Source organism: Eretmochelys imbricata, chromosome 8 (assembly GCF_965152235.1).
Source record: "Eretmochelys imbricata isolate rEreImb1 chromosome 8, rEreImb1.hap1, whole genome shotgun sequence".
Classification (NCBI taxonomy): domain Eukaryota; kingdom Metazoa; phylum Chordata; order Testudines; family Cheloniidae; genus Eretmochelys; species Eretmochelys imbricata.
Genome location: NC_135579.1, coordinates 73,662,710 through 73,684,506, shown reverse-complemented (window position 1 = coordinate 73,684,506; position 21,797 = coordinate 73,662,710). Strand labels below are relative to the sequence as shown.

The 21,797-nt window shown below is 43.6% G+C and overlaps 1 protein-coding gene across 1 annotated transcript in view; it reads left to right on the top strand.

The window, feature by feature from the left end:
- The window catches only part of SLC44A3 (solute carrier family 44 member 3), a 70,346-nt gene that overhangs the window by 9,073 nt on the left and 39,476 nt on the right, over positions 1-21,797 (top strand). Inside the window, exons 5-9 of the mRNA XM_077824495.1 lie at positions 9,792-9,885; positions 11,734-11,903; positions 14,416-14,505; positions 15,409-15,533; positions 17,059-17,245. Of these exons, the coding sequence (XP_077680621.1) occupies positions 9,792-9,885; positions 11,734-11,903; positions 14,416-14,505; positions 15,409-15,533; positions 17,059-17,245 (666 nt within the window). The remainder of the gene's footprint in view (positions 1-9,791; positions 9,886-11,733; positions 11,904-14,415; positions 14,506-15,408; positions 15,534-17,058; positions 17,246-21,797) is intronic.

Below are 21,797 nucleotides of genomic sequence, written 5' to 3'. Positions count from 1 at the left end.
CCCACTTACTTCCCTGGTCCTTCTCGCATGAACAGAGAGCAACAATACCCGAAGTCCAAAGGTGCAAACAATTTGATGTTTATTGGGGTGAACTTCCAGCTAGTATGATTCCAGTTTCCTTCCTTAGTGTCCCCCTTCCCAGCTCTGACACCACAGAGCCTTACACCTGTGTCCCTGTTCCCATTCCTGCCCTTAGCCAAACATGATTCCAATTTCCCCACCCCCATTCCCTGTTCCCATTTCCCACCCACCCACTTTCAGATTGACTGCAGACTATATAGTAAAACTTGAGTTCTGCTTAGCTATACCTTAACCAATCATTTTCCTGAAATTTAGCTAACCAATCCTAACATATTGTAACATGATTATGTAACCAATTATATCCCACCACCTTAATTAGTTTACACCCAGCAAAATTAATTATACAGCAGACAGAAACAATCACAGAACCAGACAGAGATTATACAGACAAAAAATAGTAAAGTGGGAACTATAGTGACAAAACAATACAGAAGTGAGGATTTCACATCTCAGCTATTGATAAGTGAGTTCTTGCCAGACAGTATGCTATCAAACTAAGTTTTCTTTTACATTTTCTAGGCACTTCCCTTTCTCTGGAGGTGATAGGCACTATCAGGACAGGACTGTATTCCTCACAGTCCAATAGCACCTTATTTCAATGTGACTAGTTTGGAATGTGAGGAGGTGACCGTTCGCTTCCCAGCTTATGGCTGCCTCTGTTGCTTAGCCAAAGGCCTTAGCCTAAGAACAGGGCCTCAGACTGTCACAGTAAGAGAAGGACCTTACACTGGCAGACTGTGATTTTGATTCTTTCTTTTATACCTCTAACTAGCCAAGTGATAAGAATACACCTAAATTCTTAGAGTATAGGCCTTTAAAGAAAGGCCTGAATATCTATATCCTAACACTCCACCCCTTTTTTTTCTTTTGGGATCCTCCTGCCCAGGTATCCCTGGAAAAGCATAGGACATATGGCGACACATTTCCTGATAGGGCCAGGCATCAAGGTGGAAGGTGTGGATATTCCATTTGTCCCACTGCCCCTTGTGTTGTATAGTGCCCTGCACCTTCTCTCATACGGGCATACCACACCTATTCCAATTAGTGTTCCAGACTTCCCATTATAGTGGGCCCAAGAAGGTTGGGTCCGGGTTGTCTAGTACACTGCAGGGTTTGGAGGGCTTATTACATTACTTATAGGTTATCTCCATATGCAGTACAGTACAAGTACAGTTAACAATACAAAATCCACAGCAACACCGAGTTCTGACCACTGCAGTATGGTCCAACATCCGAGACACCCCCAAAACACTGCCTCTCCTCCTTTGACAGGGTCACGATCTTATGTGTCCAGTTGCTGGCAGTTGCAACAAGCTGTTCCTGCAAGTTTTGCATGCTTTTGTCCATATCATAAGTCCACTGAATGTTCCCAGAGAAATGGGATATTGTCCAAACCAGCTTGACCACTTGGTATGGAATCAGGCAGTAGGCACTGGTTTGTTTATTCACAGCAGTAAGATTCACAGATCCATTTGTGCACCAAAGTCCAGACAGCAGCGTGTGGATGGGTGTAGTTTGGTTATGGGCTGGTGTAATTGTACCCCCAGCAATATGTACATTCCCAGCAAAACACCTTATACACAGTACACCCAATTGTCCACCCCTTGCGTAGGCCATTGATTCTGCTCCTCCATAGTCATAGGAGAAGGGCACATCCAGACATCTTCTGTTGATTTACACTATTTTACACACCCCTCCATTGATTCCCAGTGAGCTCCTCCCCTTCTCATTATTTCCATAGGGCTTGTGGGGACCACCTTAGTTGCCATTCCATTTCCAGGTACCACGGTAGCTATTACACAGGTGCTGGCCTCCTAGTTGAGCATTTTGCATTCCCATACACATCTCCCCTTCCAGGTCAGCCTTTTGAAGCCATCCCCCACCCATGTCATGAGGTTTTCTGTTCATTAAAACACAACAATGCTAGCAACAAGACAAACACCACAGACAAACACAAAACACAGATCGATGGTATTCTGGGTTATTTTTCCCGCTAGCTTGCTTGTAGAGTGTCTGAAAAACAAAAGAAAAAATTTCCACCCCCCCGGTGGGGACAGATTATTGCTTAATAATAATAATAATTAATAATATCACTTTCTTTTAGAAATTTCCTTGCTAATTGCAGGAAAAACAGAAGAATTACCTCCAGGCTGTCCTTATTTTGTTCTATAGTCAGGTTAGTGAATTACCCCACTCACTGGTCATTTATGAAATTCATGAGGTGGTGTACCTCCGTTTCCCCTCTTGTACAACAGACCATGTTTGCAATAGTTTCTCTGCTGTACCAAGCTTTACAGAGAGGCTTACTAGCTTGCTTCTGGATCCAAAGCTATTACCAGCTCAGAGACTGTCTTAAAAGGGAAACATTTCACTTCCACTAGAGTTCTGATTACTTTCCACTTTCATCTCCTGCTCCGAAACACACAGAGATCTGAAAAAGAAAGCACAACCTATTGTGGCTCCTTTTGGAGCCCTAATAGGATTTTAATGAAGTACCATGTTTTATTTGCATTTCTTTTACCCCTTCTCCAATATACACTGCACACGTCCAGGGAAAATGCACATTCCTTCCATATAGTTTAACCTCCATCACATTATATTAGCCATATTCATTTTACACAAGGTGTAACTGCCTCCCCCATGCCCACAGAGTTTTCATGCACACCCACCAAAGTAACAATCTGATCTCCCAGAGCCACCCCAAGGCTCAGTGTTCCCATCATTCCTCCCCTTTTCCTTTTCTTTTACCTGTGCACATGCACAAAATTCTCTTTTGCCTAACATCCCTTGCACTGTGATTACTCTTTTTTATACAACTGTACCCCGATTACACTTCCATCTTGTACAACTAGACACAATCAGGGGCAGCCAAGTTAAGTTCCAATAGAAACCCCTTACATTCCTTTAGTGATTTTGATTACATTACCCAATAGTCAGATAATTTTGATCAGATTCTCTCTCCTCCTGCTGCCTGCAGCAGTCCCTTATAGACCATTTCTGTGGGAAATGAGCCAATTTTCCTTCAGAATAGCTGTAAAGGCTTCTGGGGACAGAAGCAGAGTGGTGGTAGTAGCCACTCTACCTGACCCCCTTGGATAATTTAATTACCAAGCTTCCATCCAATGTGACTGCACAGAGTTGCACATACAGTTACATGTATATAACTGGGTTTTATCATTAAACAAAAACTTCCTTCTTGTAACACCACAACTGTTACCTTTTACCATTTCCACAACTCCCAAATGTTTACTTTCCTGCAAACCCTGTATTATCAATTTTTGCAAAAGCTGTTTGTAACTTTTCACTCACTTACTTACTCCTATATTTAGTTCTTTAAGGTAGTGCAATTTATCTGTAACAACTTAGCCACCAAGTACAATTATTGCCACACAGCTGCCTTAACTTGTGCTGTCTTTGCCTTGAGGCTGTTTAAAGAGGCAGTAAAACATTTGTCTCCATGGATGCCCATGGATCTTTTACTCCAAAAATTCCAGTGGAATACAGCAGACCTCCCTCATACTTTGTCCAAAATAACCAAAAACATCTCACATAAGTATCCAAAGTACACTCCATTAAAACTTCAGAAAAACAAAAAGAGTGTGGAAAGGCAGGGGGAGAGGTGGAAAGAAACCAATTAAACCTGTCGGGTCAGTTTAAAGTATATGCTACCAGCAACAAATTAAGTAAACCGAAGAAAAGAAGAAGGAAAAGGAGAAAAGGACATAGTTAGCTCTGAGGCAAGAGTAGGCTCCCTGGGTTGAAACAGTTGGGAACCCTTATCCCCAGGTTCTCATTCTGGCTCTGGGAGAAGAGTGGGGGTTGTTACCTGCTCCTGCAAACCCTGCCATTTTGCACTTTGAAACCTTTTTTTTTTTTCTTCTTCTGCTTTCTCTCCACTCCCCCAGGACCAAGTCCCAGCTCCAGTCTCTAAAGGTAGTCTGTTAACTTTGCTTTTGACTTTAAACCCTGTTGTGCCAAATCATCTTTAACCACCCATAACTAATTTACAACCCTTCAGCAGCCCTTGCTGAAGCAGCACCAAACTTGAAAGATTACTGGCAGCTTCCCATAATGCTGCCCTTACTTCATAGAATCATAGAATCATAGAATATCAGGGTTGGAAGGGACCCCTGAAGGTCATCTAGTCCAACCCCCTGCTCGAAGCAGGACCAATTCCCAGTTAAATCAAACCTCTCACAAGCGGACTGAAGTGCTTCCTTTCCCTGGAAGGCATTCAGTCCCAATGGGTAGGGACCTTCTTCCACTACGCATATACCAAAGGAGGGGGGGCTCCTCAGCCACCCCCCCATCCCTCTGGGTACCCTAACACTTCCTCCATTTCCTTTTTAATCTCATCCCAGGTTGACCCCTGCACCTGGTATGGGCCCCTGTTCTTCCTCATCCATTTATCCAAAAAATCCTTTACCCTGGCTTCCCAGAACCCACAACTACCATCACGAGAGTTCGTGATACCCCCTCCAAGCAGCTGCACGGACTGTTGGGGAAGGGGACTTACAGGCTGCCACTCACCTATCCGATGCGATGCATCCGAGTGAGTCACCAGCACCAAGATCATAGATAAAAGATAAAAAAAGATAAAAAAGTTATATCATAGAATATCAGAGTTGGAAGGGACCTCAGGAGATCATCTAGTCCAGCCCCCTGCTCAAAGCAGGACCAATCCCCAATTTTTGCCCCAGATCCCTAAATGGCCCCCTCAGGGATTGAACTCACAACCCTGGGTTTAGCAGGCCAATGCTCAAACCACTGAGCTATCCCTCCCCCCCAAGATGTTAGGGGGCTTATTCCTTCACCCACTTACTTCCATGGTCCTTCTCGCATGAACAGAGAGCAACAATACCCGAAGTCCAAAGGTGCAAACAATTCAATGTTTATTGGGGTGAACTTCCAGCAAGCATGATTCCAGTTTCCTTCCTAAGTGTCCCCTTTCCCAGCTCTGACACCACAGAGCCTTACACCTGTGTCCCTGTTCCCATTCCTGCCTTTAGCCAAACATGATTCCAATTTCCCCACCCCCATTCCCTGTTCCCATTTCCCCCTTTAGCAAAACATGATTCCAGTTTCCCCACCCCCATTCCCTGTTCCCATTTCCCCCTTTAGCAAAACATGATTCCAGTTTCCCCACCCCCATTCCCTGTTCCCATTTCTCACCCACCCACCCACTTCCTGATTGACTGCAGACTATATAGTAAAACTTGAGTTCAGCTTAGCTATACCTTAACCAATCATTTTCCTGAAATTTAACTAACCAATCCTAACATATTGTAACATGATTATGTAACCAATTATATCCAATTCAATGTTTATTGGGTGAACTTCCAGCAAGCATGATTCCAGTTTCCTTCCTTCGTGTCCTCCTTCCCAGCTCTGACACCACAGAGCATTACACCTGTGTCCCTGTTCCCATTCCTGCCTTTAGCCAAACATGATTCCAATTTCCCCACCCCCATTCCCTGTTCCCATTTCCCCCTTTAGCAAAACATGATTCCAATTTCCCCACCTGTCAGGCCTGTCTGTAAAGGCCTATACTCTATATCCTAACACTCCTGTGGCAGGGGCTGGCCCAACCCCCGTTCTCCTCCCCCCTTGGCCCTGGCTGTTTCAGCCCTGGGGCCGCTGCTCCAGCTCTGCCACTTTGGAAGTCATGGAGGTTCTGGAAAATCACCGAATCGTACCCTTAAGAATGCTCAATCACCAGTTGCTCACTATTCAACTCAAAATGTGCATTTTTTGCAGATTTTGTTTCAGGGTGTCTTTTGAAGCATTTAATCTGCCCTCCATACTTAAGATTGCTGGAGCTTAATTTGGAATATAAGACTTGTTTTGATAGATGGGTCTCAGGCATACAAATTACATGGCCAGTCCGTCTCCATTTGGGCACTGATCAAATGAATCTTGATGCCAACTGAACCAGCTTTTGCTAGGACTTCAGTGTTGGAAATCCGGTCCTGCCATTTGTTGCCCAGCAATCATTGTAGGTGTCACAAATAGAAACTGTCAAGATTTTTCACATACCACTGGTAACAGGTCCATGTTTCGCACCCGTGGAACAATGTAGTGAGGACAACAGCATTATAGACTTTGATTTTTTGGTCTGTAGATATATTCCATGTTGCTTCCAGATTCAGTGATAGAGGTGACCATATACAGTGCTGGCTTTCTTAATTCACGCATCCACATTGTGGTCAATTGTCACTTTGTTGTTCAACATGCTGCCGAGATAAGTAAACTGTTTGATGACTTGGAGCCTGGTACCTTCCAAGCTTGTTGATGGGTCTTGGTAAGGCTGTTGAGCAGCTGGCTGGTACATAAGCTTGGTTTTTGTTGGGCTGATGGTGAAGCCAAAGTTATTAGCTGCCTCAGCAAAGCACTCAAAGACGATAAGGCCATTGAGGAGAAATTAAATGAATTCTTTGCATCGGTCTTCACTGTTGAGGATGTGAGGGAGATTCCCAAACCTGAGCCATTTTTCTTGGGTGACAGATCTGAGGAACTGTCCCAAATTGTGGTTCTGGGGCTGGCTGCTGCTCCAGCAGCTCCAGAGCTTACCACGGCCACTGTTCCTTCGGCCCCAGGGCTGGCCACTCGCTAGCTGTTCCAGGGTCTGCTGCTCCAGCCCTGCCCCAGAAGAAGTCATGGAGGTCCCGGAAAGTCATGGAGTTCATGATCTTTATGACCTCCGTGACAGAATTGTATCCTTAGTCGTGATATATGCTCCAAAGTTGGCATGTAATATATCCTCATTAATATTCCTGTGTGACTTATGTATGGGATGTGAACAAAGTTATAAATATGCACTAGAAATATGTTCTTAAAATGTGTTTGGCAAGCAATACATAAGCACAGTCTGCCTCAGACAAAGGAATTTGTCATTTCCTTATCTGACAAGCCTGGTCATCAGGCAGAGACAGTGAATGTACATTTACATGCAAGGTTAAAAAAAGGTATCAAATTAGCAAGTGGGGGAGGTAGCCTCTTAACAATAAAGACGGGGTTCTGAACCTCAAATGATAAGCAATTGAATCAACTGACTGTATACAATATTACTGTATTCTAAAATTGTATCTAGTAAGGTTTTTTATGAAAGCCAGTGACACTCTGGTGATTAATATCATTGTGAAATGTATGTATTAACACTCTCGGAGGAATTATGGATACTCACTGATATTATGCTTTAAAGTCTGTGATCAAATACAGGGAAAAACAGGGTTTCTTCCAGACAGGAGGAAGGGCAGCTATCTATCTGTCTCCAATGTAAATTAAGCAGTGTGGAATGAAAACAATGGAAGCCCCATTTAAATACAAATTAGCATGAGGATAGGAAATCCACAAGAAGGGAAGAACAGCAGGAAGCCTTCTAGGCTCTTGAGACAGATACAGTGAACTTTGTGGTGATACAAGGAGGGCAAAAGGATAGGTGAGTTGTCCATCACTTGGGAGATTCAAAGGGCCAGAGCTGGATCCTTCAGCCAAAGGGGTTGAAGTCTTCTGGGAACTTAGTTTGGTGAGAAACCTGCTTAGGCAAAGATTGTAACTTGCTTCTAAGACTAAAACAATTTTCAGCATATTTTTACTTTTGTTTGTTTGTTTGTAGCCTTTTGTGTCTTTATTCCTTATACTGGATATCACTTAATCCTAAGCCCTTTTTAAAATAAACTTGTTTTACTTTTACTATAAACCAGTTGAGAGCTGTGACTGAAATTAGTGTGTTTGTCAAACCCCAGTTAAATTAATGAGCTGCATGGTCTCTTTGAAGGAGCAAAGAGCTTATTAAGTTCTGTGAATGTTCCAGGAGAGGGCTGCACCCTGCAGGGAGGCATTCTGGGGAACTTGGGAGTTGGGGTTCACTGTTTGTTACCTATAGGGCAAGGTTTGGGCTGGCAGAGCCCTGAAGAGTTTGCTGGCAAGGCACACAAGCTTGTGTGTCAGGGAGTTGTCATACAGCTTAGCAGCCGCAAAACTCTCACTTGTTGAGTCAGAGGGTAATACAGTAACTCAGTTCTGGGGCCCTCAGCAGATTGGCAGATGATTTTGGGGAAATTCAGGACAGAGAAGTATTAAGGTCATTCTACAAATAGTAACTGGGTGGTGGAAGCCCGGGTGTGACCTGCATGCTTGTGTGCAAGCTGTTGGTGTCAAGGCTGTGAACCACAGAAGCATAGCTTTGAAAGCACCCAGAGGTGCAGGGTAGGTGGTGACACAATCCCTTACTAGTCTGGGTTGAACTCCAAAATGTCACACCCTCATCAGAGTTAATCACTGTCAGTGTGTAAGACCTGATTGTTGAAGCGTAACATTCACCTCTTGAGGCAGTCAGAGTTCTCAGTCTGTCGTTCATAGAATGGGTAGGCTGTCCAGAGAAGAGACACAATTTCTTCTGATTGCAAAGCCAGCTCCTGTGTTGGCTCATTTTGTGGGTGTCCCTTGCAGAAGAAAGTATACCTAGCATGCTCCTCAGCCAGTTGACCCTCTTCAGCAAGTCACATCTTTCTCTGAGCTGCAATGTGGATACAATATCCTTCAAGCTCTTGAGCAACTGAAGCAGTCCACCGGGCAGGACCATTAGTTTGGTTTGGACAGTAAAGCAGCTTACAAACAGTCCACCTTGCAACATTGAAACAAAGGAAACTTTTCAAGGCTTGTTTGAATTTTGACTGCGTGATGGGATGTCCTCCAGCTTCAGTGGGCTGTTCAGGTTGAGCAAATTTCAGGAGAACTTTTTTAGCACCCTTCTTTGATTGAGGTCAACTGTGCTATTCCTGAGTCGAGCAGCTGAGTCAATCAAGATGCTGCTGGACTACAGTATCACCCCAAGTCAATGCAGAGTCTTGACTACCCACGTGCAGGTTCACAACTATGACTCCCAGCGGTGTCCATCACCTGTCACTTTCACCATTCCCCTATTACTCTGGGACTTATTAAACTGTGCCAGAAATTTGTAAGGTGGAGGAGCAGTTCCATACCAACTTATGTACTCTTGGTCAACAAGACCATTTCCAGTGGCAAAGTAAATCGCAACAACTAAAGGACTTGCTGGTTGCAGTTTATTTTTAGAGTGAGCTTCTATTAGATCAGCTGCCGAATTTCTCAGGCTAAGCTTGGTCTGCCCAGCAAATGGGTATAAAGTAAGTCTCATCTATACCATGTTACACATCTCTGAATTTGGCCCTAAGGGGAGGCTTCTGGAGGTATGAGAAATGAGAGAAAAGAAAATAGTATAATCATCTGAGTTTAGTGAAATTTGGGGTTTCCAGTGTTTCAGTTGGTTGTACTTGCTTCTCCTAAAACAAGTTACAACAATTTAGTGATAAAAGTGGGAAAAACTGAAAATATTACTCTCTGTAGAGAACAGATAGGGGTTTGATCTTGATTCATGAAACTGTTATCTGGACTGTATAAGATTTTAAGCTGTCTCCTAAACAGAACAGTGTTTAGCATCATGGGTTTTTTTTGTTTTGTTTTGTTTTTGTTTTTACTTAAATACAAAATTATTGAGGAAAAACACTGCAGTTTTGCTAATTAATATTTATTATGCTGCACAAAATCTTGAAAACAGCAATTGATTTGAGCAGCCATGCAATTAAGTGCTATTTATTTAGATTTTTAGTATTTTTAAGAAGTGTGTTTTCTGCCCAGAAATGGATGTGAACTAATAACAGGTTACCATGTGTGGGGTTTTTATTCTATAGGTTCTTACCTTTGTGTTTATAACTTGAACATATCCAGTTACACACTAAATCCAAAGGCAGCTGAGCTTTGTCCCACACTGCCAGTTCCACCAAGGTAAGAATTACAGGGTGCTTTACTGCACTGTTTATTCAAGACAACTTTTCAAAGACTGTCCTTCCCATTTTGTGTTTTCACTTGATGCATAACCATCAGAATGATTTTACTTTGTTTAATATCTTTGATTTTATATTTTTGAATTCTCACGTTTATACCCCCCCCACACACACACACTGTTCATACCCCTGTTCAGCAGAGATTCTTAAGCATGTGCTCAAGTGAAGTCCCATTGCCTCCTGAAGGCACAGAACTGGACTCTTTATGCTTCCCTACTCCGCTGCACAAAGGAAAGTGAGGAAAAGAGCATGAGAGACCTTTCAGAGGTGAACCGTGAAATAAATTGAAAAGAGGGCACCTCACACTTATTTCTTTGACAATCTGTATTTCCTCTCCGCAGCATGAAATCCTCGAGAACAGTCTCTATTATGTATGTGATACTTCCTATAAAAGCAAAACTGGTCGAAGCAGTTTCCCTAGTAACCTGACGATTACTTTAGATAAGCTATTACCAGCAGGACAGTAGGGTGGGAGGAGGTATTGTTTCATATTCTCTGTGTATATATAAAGTCTGCTGCAGTTTCCACGGTATGCATCTGATGAAGTGAGCTGTAGCTCACGAAAGCTCATGCTCAAATAAATTGGTTAGTCTCTAAGGTGCCACAAGTACTCCTTTTTGCGAATACAGACTAACACGGCTGTTACTCTGAAACCTGTTCCCTAGTAACAGTCACCATTTACTTATTAATTAGGGAGGCATACTATGCTGATGGACTGCTGTGTCCTTTTAGACACACACATGAGTTTGTCTGAGATCTAAAAAACCTTCTTGATGGCTTAGTGTAGCATTGCCAAGACTAGAGGGATAGTACATTTAAGACACTTGGCTAACAATGCCAAATAACGTTATTTTTATATGTAAATATTTGATTGGGCTACTTGTATTCTAAGCTGGTCAGGTCTAGCTTAATACACCCTAAAGATTGTTGGAATATCTTAAACACTATGCAAAATTTGTGTGTGTATTGAAAATACCTATACTTATTACTACAGCCGTACTAACTTGTGCTTTGATTCCATCCATTCTCCCAAATTAATCAAGTCAAGCCCAGTTCATATTTGAATAGGAGCCCAAAAATGAGCAGAAAACACTGTTGGTGTTCAGTAGATGGTACTCTTCCTGAGTCAATAGTGAACCAATACCTCATATGAAGGCACTATGCTGATAGACGTGCTGTCTTTCAGATGAAATATAACTGACCTGCCGACTATTTGTGGCCATGAAAGATCCTGTGTTTCTCTTCCTAAGAGTAGGAGTATTAATCACAATGACCTGAGCAAATTCCAATTTAGCTGAATATGTTCCGCCTTCCTAAATCTCTCCCATCGTTTTAATCAGGTAGAGATACTCACTTTCCGTTATAAACTACTGTGCAGTGTTGCTGTGCATTGTTAAATTGGCTGTGCTATTTTATCCCAGAAGTTTAGAAGGCTGCAGTTTAGTGGGTAGGGTGAAATGATCTCTGTATGTTGGCTTAAGTTCTGAAACGTGTTTTGAGACAATCTGAAATAGTTCAGGGGAACCCTAAAGTTCAGTCTGAATATTCCAAATTCAGCACAAACTGCTTACTTTAATTTGGAACTGTTTCTTTATTTTGGTGGCAGTGTTAACATATTTCATTTTTACTAAAAAGCAAGCAAACATAATATAACATATAAACAAAACTCAGGAACTTGATTGGGAATTGCACTTGTTTTGGGACTGCGGGATTGATCCCTGAATGTATCTGAAACCTTACTCTCCAGTAATCAATCTTTTCTCCCACCTCTGTTTTTTTAACTTTCCAGCAAATCCTTCCCATTGTTTAATCGCTGTGTTCCACAAAACCCTGAGTGCTATTCGCAGTTTGCATCCATCTTGATAAATGTGGTAAATGAAGTCGATGCTTTTCATCGTATTCTGAGTGGAATAATGGCAGGAAGAGATACTGTAATAGGACTGAGTGTCCTTGCACTAGGTAAAGTTATGAACAGAAGAGGGATTTTAAAAAAAATTGTTAAAATAGAATTTCATGTTTCAAACCTTTGTAGGAAGAATAATGCAATTTTTAGAAATATTGAAGCTTGATATTTGCTGCATAGAAACATTTGTTTTGTTTAAGAGAGAACTGCTGTTTTGCTTTCACAAGACATTTAGTAGACTAATGAAATTCAGATTTATAGAAACCAGACTGGAAACTTACTCTGCATCACTTGTTTGGTTTTTTGTCTGACTCCATTAAAAACTTTAGGTGAAAAAGTTATAAAATCAGAATTTATCCTAGCATGAGGTGTGTTTTAATGATATATACTATTTCCTCTTTTCTTGCCGTTCTTAGGGGGCCATTGAGGTCTTAGAAAGTAGTTTCTTCTTCAAGTGATTGCAGACATGTATTTCCCTTGAGTGTGCATGTGCCAAGCACATCAAAGCCAGAGAACCTTACCTAGTAGTACCTGCAGGGATGGTGCCTTCTGGTCATTAGCTCCTTCCCAAGCTGTTTAAGAGCACTCTGACCCTTCTTAGTTCCTTCACCAAACATTAAGAATTGAGACTCAGATGCAGAGGCGATGGAGGGTGGGTCGTGGAATACACTTCTGCACCTACATCTTGAAGAACAACACTTATCTGTACTGTAACTAACAGTCTTTTCTTCGAGTGATTGTAGATGTGTGCTCCACTCAGGTGATTCACAAGTAGTTTCAGAAGGAAGTGGGGCTCAGAGTCTGCTCAATACTGCCTTCCCAAAATTTGCATCTGATCTGCACTCCATTGTAATAATGTAATATATGGTTAAAGTATGTATGGAAAACCAAGTAGAAGCCCTGCAAATGTCCAATGTGAAAACACCACTGAGAAATGTGACCGATGCCCTTCGGACCTAGTCATATAGCTCTTAACCTGTGGGGAGGTGAAGTCTGAGCTATCCCATAAGCTGTTTTAATACGGGAAGTTATCCACCTGGAAGTCATCTGCATGGAGACCAATAGACCCTTCATGCAATCTGCAAAGGAAACTAAAAGATGAATTGATGAACGGAATGGTTTAGTTCCCTTCAAGTAAAATGCCAAACATTGTGTCTCATCCAAGGAATGAAAAAGCTGTTCGTCAGCGCTTGAATGAGGTTTGGGAAAAAATACAGGTGAATATTGTCTGATTAAGATGAAATTTTGACACGACCTTAGATAAAAACTTAAGATGTGGCACCAAAGTGACCTCGTTTTTGAAAAACTGGTTATACTAGGTATATGCCATGAGGCTCTGCAGGTCACTAACTCAACTCGAAGAAGTTATGGCCACAAATAACTGATTCTCTGTCTCTACTATACCAAAAGACAAAGTTGCCAAGGACTCAAATGGACGACTCATGAGTCCTCCAACACAGTGCTAAGGTTCCATTGAGGAATCACTTCCTGCACGGGTGGGAAGAGAAGTGATCCTTTCAGAAATCTGACTACCATGGAGTTTGAGAAGACTTTGATTTGCTTTGGATGGAGGATGAAATGCCAGAATCGCTGCCAAATGGACCCTCCACAAACTGAGAGACGGACCAGAGGACTGGAGTGCAACAATTACTCCAGAATGTTCTGAATGCAGGATTGTATTGGTAGAATCCTGCAGCCTAGGGATCAGATTGAAAAATGTTTCCATTAGCCAGATAGGTAGCCCTTAGTAGAACCTGTCGAACGGCTTCAGAACAGCACTCCTGTTCCTTGTCTAGCCATGCAGCATCCATGCTGTGAGGTGCAGGCTGTTTAGTGCTGGGTGTGAAATCTGACTATGATACTGAATCAGTAGATTGGAACCACGGGGATGAACAGAGAGACTGAGGAGATCGCCCTTATGGTAGTGCTGCCCCATCAGTGTACTGCTAGGCAAAGTTCTCTGGCTTTGGTGCACTCAGCATGGACCCCTGAGTGGAATATACATGTGCACCCGCACCTTGAAGAGCAACAGCTACAGTACAGGAAGGTAACAGTCTTACTCATGTAAACTGAAAAATTTTGATATGCCTATAAGTATTAAAGTAATTAAGCTAGTTATTAATAGGTAATTGTAATTTTACATTTTACATTTTCAGCATTAAAAAAAAGCAGTTTGATAGCTTTGATTTCATGTTTCGTGAGTAAGTTGAAATTAACAAAAACTAGCTTCAGAATGAGAGAACAGAGGGTAAATCCATCCTAGAGAGAATGGACTTCAGAAGGCAAGGGTTATGCCAGTAATGAATTTACCCTAAGAACCTGACTGTTCTACATAATTACTAATTCTGGTCATTTTAGGGCCTGATTTTGGAACATTTCTGGTCAAAACAGAATCTCTTCAGTTTTAAAACCTATTGGTCTCTGCTTTTGAGATCAGTGTTTACAAGTATAAAAAATCTGGAATGTAGAAAAAACTAAATTTTCTTTGTAAAATAATTAGTCTGATTAAATAGATCATAACAGTCATCTGAAGTTAACTCTTTCTATATATTTTTTTTAATTTTCCAGCCTTCTCTTTAATAATGGTTTTAACCTTCAGATTCATCACCACACTTCTGGTCCATATTTTCGTGACACTAGTTGTGTTTGGATTGTTATGTAAGTATATTTATTTATAATGGATGTTTAAGTAACGCATTTGAAGGAAAAACATAAAGGAAAAAACAGCAAACCCGTTTCTCCTCTGGTATCCTTCAGTAAGCTAAATTGGGTCCCAGTCCTGCAATCGGATCCATGCTGGACCCTTTCTCTGTGTGGATGAAAAGGTCTGACTATGCAGATCTAGCTGTAGTATCAGGGTGCTGAGAGGTTTGTTTTATTTCAATTATTTATAGATGTCTGTAGATTGTATTTCTTTTGACAAATGATTTGAGTATGATCAGTGTTAACGTTTCCAATAAAGTTTAAATAGAGAATTTAACAATGCATCCTTTATAAAGAAAGAACTATTAAGAATGATCAAAGCCTGAAATGTGAGCTATCTTATAAGTTATGTTTATCTCTTGCAATGAGGCTGTAACTTCAAAGCTGCAAGAAGACCAGACCTAATGTTGGCTTTGACTTCAAAATAGCAAACCAGCCACACCATTTTATTCTGTGAGCACAGATATGTGCATTTACACCAGTGGTTCTCAAACTTTTGTATTGGTGACCCCTTTCACATAGCAAGTCTTTGAGTGCGACCCCCCTTGTAAATTAAAAACACATTTTATATATTTAACACCATTATAAATGCTGGAGGAAAAGTGGGGTTTCGGGTGGAGGCTGACAGCTCGTGACCCCCCCATCTAATAACCTCGAGATCCCCTGAGGGGTCCTGACCCCCAGTTTGAGAACCCTTGATTTACACCTAATGTTTCTCACTTTGTGCTACACTGCTCCATTCTTCAGTTAATTTGTAATTGAAGAGGAGAAGGTAACAGAGCCATAACCTGTGTGCATTAGCTTGCCAGTCACTTGTGAAGCACTGTCTGCACCTTCATGGATTTGTGTTTGTTCTAGTTGTCTCAGGTGTTCTGTGGTGGCTCTACTATGACTACACCAACGACCCAAGCATAGAACTGGAAACTGAAAAGGAAAATGTAAAATTTTTACTTGGATTTGCTATCCTATCTACCGTGATTACGGTGAGAAATTTTACGGAATGATCTTTGGGGAGCTCAATGTTAGAGATGGTAATCTGAAACCTTGAAATAAAACTATATTATAGCAATGTGAGTGCACATGCTCCCTCCTTTATTTACGCTTGACATAGAAAAGTGGAAACTCCAGTGTAGAGGCGGCAAAGAGTCCTGTGGCACCTTATAGACTAACACACGTATTGGAGCATAAGCTTTCGTGGGTGAATAACGACAAAGTGGGTATTCACCCACGAAAGCTTATGCTCCAATACGTCTGTTAGTCTATGAGGTGCCACAGGACTCTGCTGCTTTTACAGATCCAGACTAACACGGCTACCGTTCTGATACTTGACTCCACTGTAGAGAGTAACTGAGGCTGTGTGATGGTGATTCAACCATGACATGGTCAGTTTATCCCTTTGTGGATTGCACTCAGGTGCATTCTGCTTTCCATTTGCAGCCAAATAAGATCTGCTTATAATTATTTAATCCTTTTTTTACATTTTATGGGACATTCACCTGTATTATGTAGAGTCTGTACAAGGCTCTCCACAAACTTAAACCCTGTGCTAGGGCTGTAGGACGATGCCAGCAGAGCAGCTGTGCTGCAGGACTTTTGCCCTTGGCACACTGCTGCAGTGTGGGTCTATAGGCCATCCTCAGTTAAGCTAATGGTGGGGCTGAGTGAGCAGAGAGACACTGGATCCATGGAAATGTGAATCCTGTGGACCCAACATGCTCCTTTGTGCCATGTACAAGGTAACAGCCATTGCAGTGGGGTGGAAGCTCAGTGCTGCTGTTTAGTTTGCTGGCCACAAGCTGTAGTGCTAAATTTTTGCCTTCCTGTCATCCACCTCCTGTTCACCACACAACCTGATTAGTATGACTTTATGCTGTTGAAATGAATGTTTCACCTTATTTAGCATCGTAGCCCAGTATGAATGTGTGAATAGTTCATATATTGTTGGGAAATGAGTCAGTTACATTAATGTTTCTTTAAAAGAAAATGTGGTTGCACACAATGAACAGTCTGTATTGTGTTAAAGTGACCAATATAATTGTGATATACACTAGAGCTTGCTTGCATATTCTCTGTACATTATCAGACGGTGGGCACTGCACCTCTTCTCTTGCTAAATACAAGAATAAGAAAAGGTTTCTTTGGATGCAGATTTGTTCAGGTGCAATACATTTGCCATTTGTAGAATTCCAAATACATCGTCTGCTCCCAGTGGCTCTTCTGAGAGCTTCTGGCATCTTTGTAGAGCAGACTAGAAAAGTGGTGAAGCAGCTTCTATTGTGAATGTTTATTGTTTTATAGTTTCCAGTGTGCTATGTCTTTTAGGTGTTGTTTGCAGTTCAGTGTTAAAGATTTAGTGCATAATAATTTTATGAAAAGACATGTTCTCCTGCGGTCCCTTTGTGAAATCTGCACCATGCTCCCCCTACAAAATTTGACGACTTCTGATAATTTAAGAAAGAAATTCCTAGTTTAGTATTTTTCTGATTTGTTTTTCATCTCTTTTAATAGATGGTTCTACTTTCCCTCATATTTGTACTAAGGAAGAGGATTCAGCTGACTGTACAGCTCTTTTGGGTTGCTAATAAAATAATTAGCAGGGTCCCTTCCCTACTGTTCCAGCCACTATGGACCTTTTTGATTCTCATTTTCTTCTGGGTGTTCTGGGTTGCTGTGCTACTTAGCTTAGGAACTGCAGGTAAGTAGTTGTATTTTATCATGGTCATGGGTGTACACTATCTTGTTTTAAAATTTGGTCTTTAAACATAGAACATGTTGGTGTTAGTGCACAAGGTGTAATATATGTTGTAATATATCTGTTATGATCTTGTTTTCTGTTTACTTCACCTTCGCATTTCTAAGGGTACTGCAAAAGTAGCTGCTGTTTTGTGAGTCAAAGATAATACAGCATGTTAGGGAGAAACACATTTGTGCACTCTCACGGAGACTTTACTTTTGTTCTTTCTTGTTTAGGTCTCATAATATAAAGCAGGGGTGGCCAACCTGAGCCTGAGAAGAAGCCAGAATTTACCAAAGTACATTGCCAAAGAGCCACAGTAATACATCAGCAGTCCCCCTCCCCCCAGTACCTCCTGCCCGCCGGCAGGCCTGCCACTCAGCACCTCCCCCTCCCTCCCGCTGCCTCCTGCCTGCCGCGATCAGCTGTTTCGAAGTGTACAGGAGGCTCTGGGATGGAGGTGGGAGGAGCAAGAGTGCAACAGGATCAGGGGAAGGGGCAGGAAGGGGCAGGGGCCTTGGGGTAAGGGGTGGAGTGTGGGCAGGGCCTGGGATTGAGCAGTGGAGCTTCAGCCCCGGAGTCAGCACCTACGCATATTAACTTCTGAAGAGCCGCAGTTTGGACACCCCTGATAAAAAGTGTCATTCCAGATCCAAACTATGTTGTTGCTTTTTGTAAATGGGGAGCATAACAGAAAGGGGGGAGTGCTTTGATTTAGTACAGCAGTTGTGAAATTAATGTGTTTCTACTATGGGAACAACAGGAAAGTGCCTTCCCTCCTGTGAGAGATGTAAAATTATTCTGAATATCTCTTCCCAGCATTTGATGGAAAGCTCTGCAGATTTGTAGAGAGATTCTCTCTTTCTCCCCTTCTTCCTCTTCCATCCCCAACTGTTGAGGTATTTCAGAAGCACTTGGTTGAAGCATTTGTCTGGCAGGTGACTTGCTGCTTCTCCAAAGTTGTTAGGCACAGTGGCACCAAATTTTCAGCCCCCGTAGGCTCTTCATGAATCTTTCTTGCCGAACTGAACATCAGTTCTTGTGGGACAGATTTACTTTGCTTTGAGATGTCATCCTAGATGCTTCTTCAAAGCACTCGTCTTAGCTTGTAATTTTTGTGCCTTATTTGTGCTGGTCACATGTGGCCTGGGAACGCCAGATGCTGCACTATGTGGTTGTTACTGAAAGGGAAGCACCCCTTTCAGAATCGTGAATGGTCAGTGCAGTGGTATAGCTCAGGAGGCCATTGGAGCTTTAGGTAGTGGGTTGCTTTCATCAGGTTAAGGCAGGGGTGGGCAAACTTTTTGGCCTGAGGGCCACATCGGGGTGTGAAACTGTATGGAGGGCTGGTTAGGGACGGCTGTGCCCCCCAAAAAGCCTGTCCCCTGCCCCCTATTCGCCCCCCGACCCATCCAACCCCCCCTTGCTCCTTGTCCCCTGACTGCCCCCTCCTGGGACCTCCTGCCCCAAACTGACCCCTGGGGTCCCATCCCCTATCCAACCTCCCCTGCTCCCTGTCCCCTGACTGCACCAACCTATCCACACCCCTGCCCCCTGATAGGCCCCCCAAGACTCCCATGCCCTATCCAACCCCTTCTGTGCCCTGACCCCTGACCGCCCCAGAACCTCCGCCCCATCCAACCGCTCCCTGTCCCCTGACTGCCCCCCGGGACCCCCTACCCAACCCCCCCCACCGCCGCCCCCTTACCATGCCGCTCAGAGCGGCAGGAGCTTGCAGCCCTTTTGCCCGCGCGGCTGTGTGGGAGGGGGAACAGTGGGGGTGGGGCCAGGGGCGAGCCTTCCCGGCCAGGAGCTCAGGGGCTGGGCAGGACAGTCCCACGGGCCAGATGTGGCCCGCGGGCCGTAGATTGCCCACCTCTGGGTTAAGGCCTTTTATTAATTTGGATAAAGCTTATGCATTTAAGCTGTATGGGTGTAACTACTCATTTTTAGGTAGTATAGGATTGCTTTTCATGCAGTTTTTGAACAGCTCTATTTGGTCAGAGGTTAGATCTAAGTATAAGGTATTAGTCACGTAAACTACAGTAACTCTAGTAAAGCTGGTAGCTGTTAGTTAGAATGAATCAGAATGCACTAAATTTGAAATACTAATGGCCAGGAATGCTAGAGGAAACAACACAAACATTCTTCATTTAAGCAGAGCTGACTATGAGAGAATGCACAAAAACCCAAAGGAACCTTTACTGTAAGTCTCCAATGTGCAACAAAAGACTGTGTGAAGTTTGTCCTTGTTGAATCTAAATTCGGAAAATGCCAAGTGAGTCCAACGTGTTCAAAAAGGTTATTAGTCTCTTCGGGATACAGAAGAGAGGTAGAGGTTATAAATATTTTGGCTAGTGTAATAGGATCAATTTGATGAGAAGTGCAAGATGATATAGTTGGGTGTTTCCTGAGTATTGCTGTATACTTCATTAAGAGTTTGTTTTCAGTCCTGTGCCTGGGTTGTTTTTAACAGATGTGTCAATAGTCGTAATTTTCAGCCATTTAGCCAGTTAAAGTATTAATATTTATAGTGAGAATGTGCATGTTACTTAAAACAAACTAAAGTGACAGTATGAGTGTTAAAGTAGGTGTTAAGTAGATACAGAAATATCAACCCATGTGTTCATTAGTTTTCCTAATTGCAAGTGAGCTTTTATGAACTTTAATTCTGCTTCTAATCAGATCATGGCATGGGCGTACATCAAAGTTAAACAGTGGCTATTGTTAATAATTCAAGTGATACTTGTTTGTTACTACCAGTTGAGTAAAAGAAAACTGTAGTAACACCCATAATCCACTAGATGCCATTAATGTAGTTTGAAAAACTTTCTGTTGAGTAACTCATTTTCATTCTTCTTCAAGTGCTTGCTCAAGTTAATTCCATTCTAGGTGTGTGCGCGCCCAGGTGCACGGTCTTCAGAGATTTTTTACCTTAACGGTATCTGTAGGGTCAGCAGTGGCACGCCCTTGAATGCCATGCACACGTGCCAGTATATCAGGCACCGCTGACCCTACGCCCTTTCAGTTCCTTCTTACCGCCCATGGTGGCTAGTCGGAGCACCTTTCCTTGCATTGCAAGGGCTAGCGTTTTTTTTTTGTCTACTGACTTCGAGCCTTAGGGCCTTGTAAGTAGTTTGTTTCTAGTAGTTAGTGTTAAGTAGTTGTTAAGTGTAATTAATAGTTAGCAGTTAGGGTCCCAGCAGGGACTTTGCCCCAGGAGGGGCATGTCCCAGTCTCCCGGGTTTAATCCCTGCTCAGACTGCAGCAGGCCTATGCCTGTAAGTGACCCCCATTGCAGCTGCCTCAGGAGCTTAGGGGAGTCACACGTTAGAGACAAGTGCCGAATTTGTAAGAACTTCCGGCCCTGCACACAAAAGGAGCAGGATATTCGGCTACGGGCTCTCCTCATGGAGTCCACCCTGTGCCCAGCCTTCGTGCAGCCCTGTCAGGACTCGCCATGTACCTCAGCCTCGGTGCGCAGTGCGCCCCTGGCGCCAGTGCCCAAAAAGAAGACCAAAAAGCATGACTCCGCAGCACTGGGCAAAAAGGGCCATGGTCATCAGGCAAGGGACCCGCTTTGGGCCCCCTGGCCACTCTGGAGCTGTGCACTTGTACCTCCCTGGTCGAGGCCTTTAGCTCCATGAAAGGTCCACCACCGACTCCTGGGAGCAGCATGGGACCAAAAACTCTGGTGGTACCAGCGCCTTCATAGATTCCCCCAGCGCCGAGAGAACACAGGCCTCCGCCCGTGCCACCAATGCAGCATGTGCCTTAGGAACCGGCAAAGGCTCCCCACGAGGGCAAGCCAGCCGCTAAGACCCTTAACGGAGCAGTGGAGTGCCTCTGATCCCCCTAGACAAAGCAGCCCAGACCCTCTGGGGCTCGTTCACATTTGCGGTCACCGCTGTCTTAACGTGCATCACCTAGAGCAAGACGCCAGTCTCCGTACTACCAACGCTGCTCACCCTCACACCGATCGTCCTCTCGGCGCAGGGCCCGGTCACCTGCCTCGTGGGAGCACTCTCTGTTGCGTCTCCAGTCCCCCCGGCACCGGTTCTCCTGATACCAGCACCGATCACCTCGCACTGGGCACTGTTTTCCAACAACAACAGTCAGCCAACAGACCCAAGCGTCGATGGCCCCACTGTGGTCACCGGACGGGGATTCCTCTGGCACGGAAGCCCAGTTCAGCCCCTCACCTAGACTGCACTGGTGCGAATGGGCACCCGAGGCTGCATCGACATCAACAGCGCTGACTTGGCAGCATGGCCAGTGGCCTCATTGGGGCGTGTGGGGAATGCTGGTTGTGGCAATGCCCCCTTCACACTGCTCATCAGCCGCCACCTCAAAGCAGCAGCTGGCGGCGTTGATGGCACCAGGCTCTGTGCATGAGGCATGATCTGTGGTCAAGACAGAGGACACTGTCCCCACCCCTAAGCCTCCCTCCCAGACGGGGGAAGATGCCCCGGAGCCTTCCCTGGTGGTGAAATCATGTCCTCTTCCCCAGATG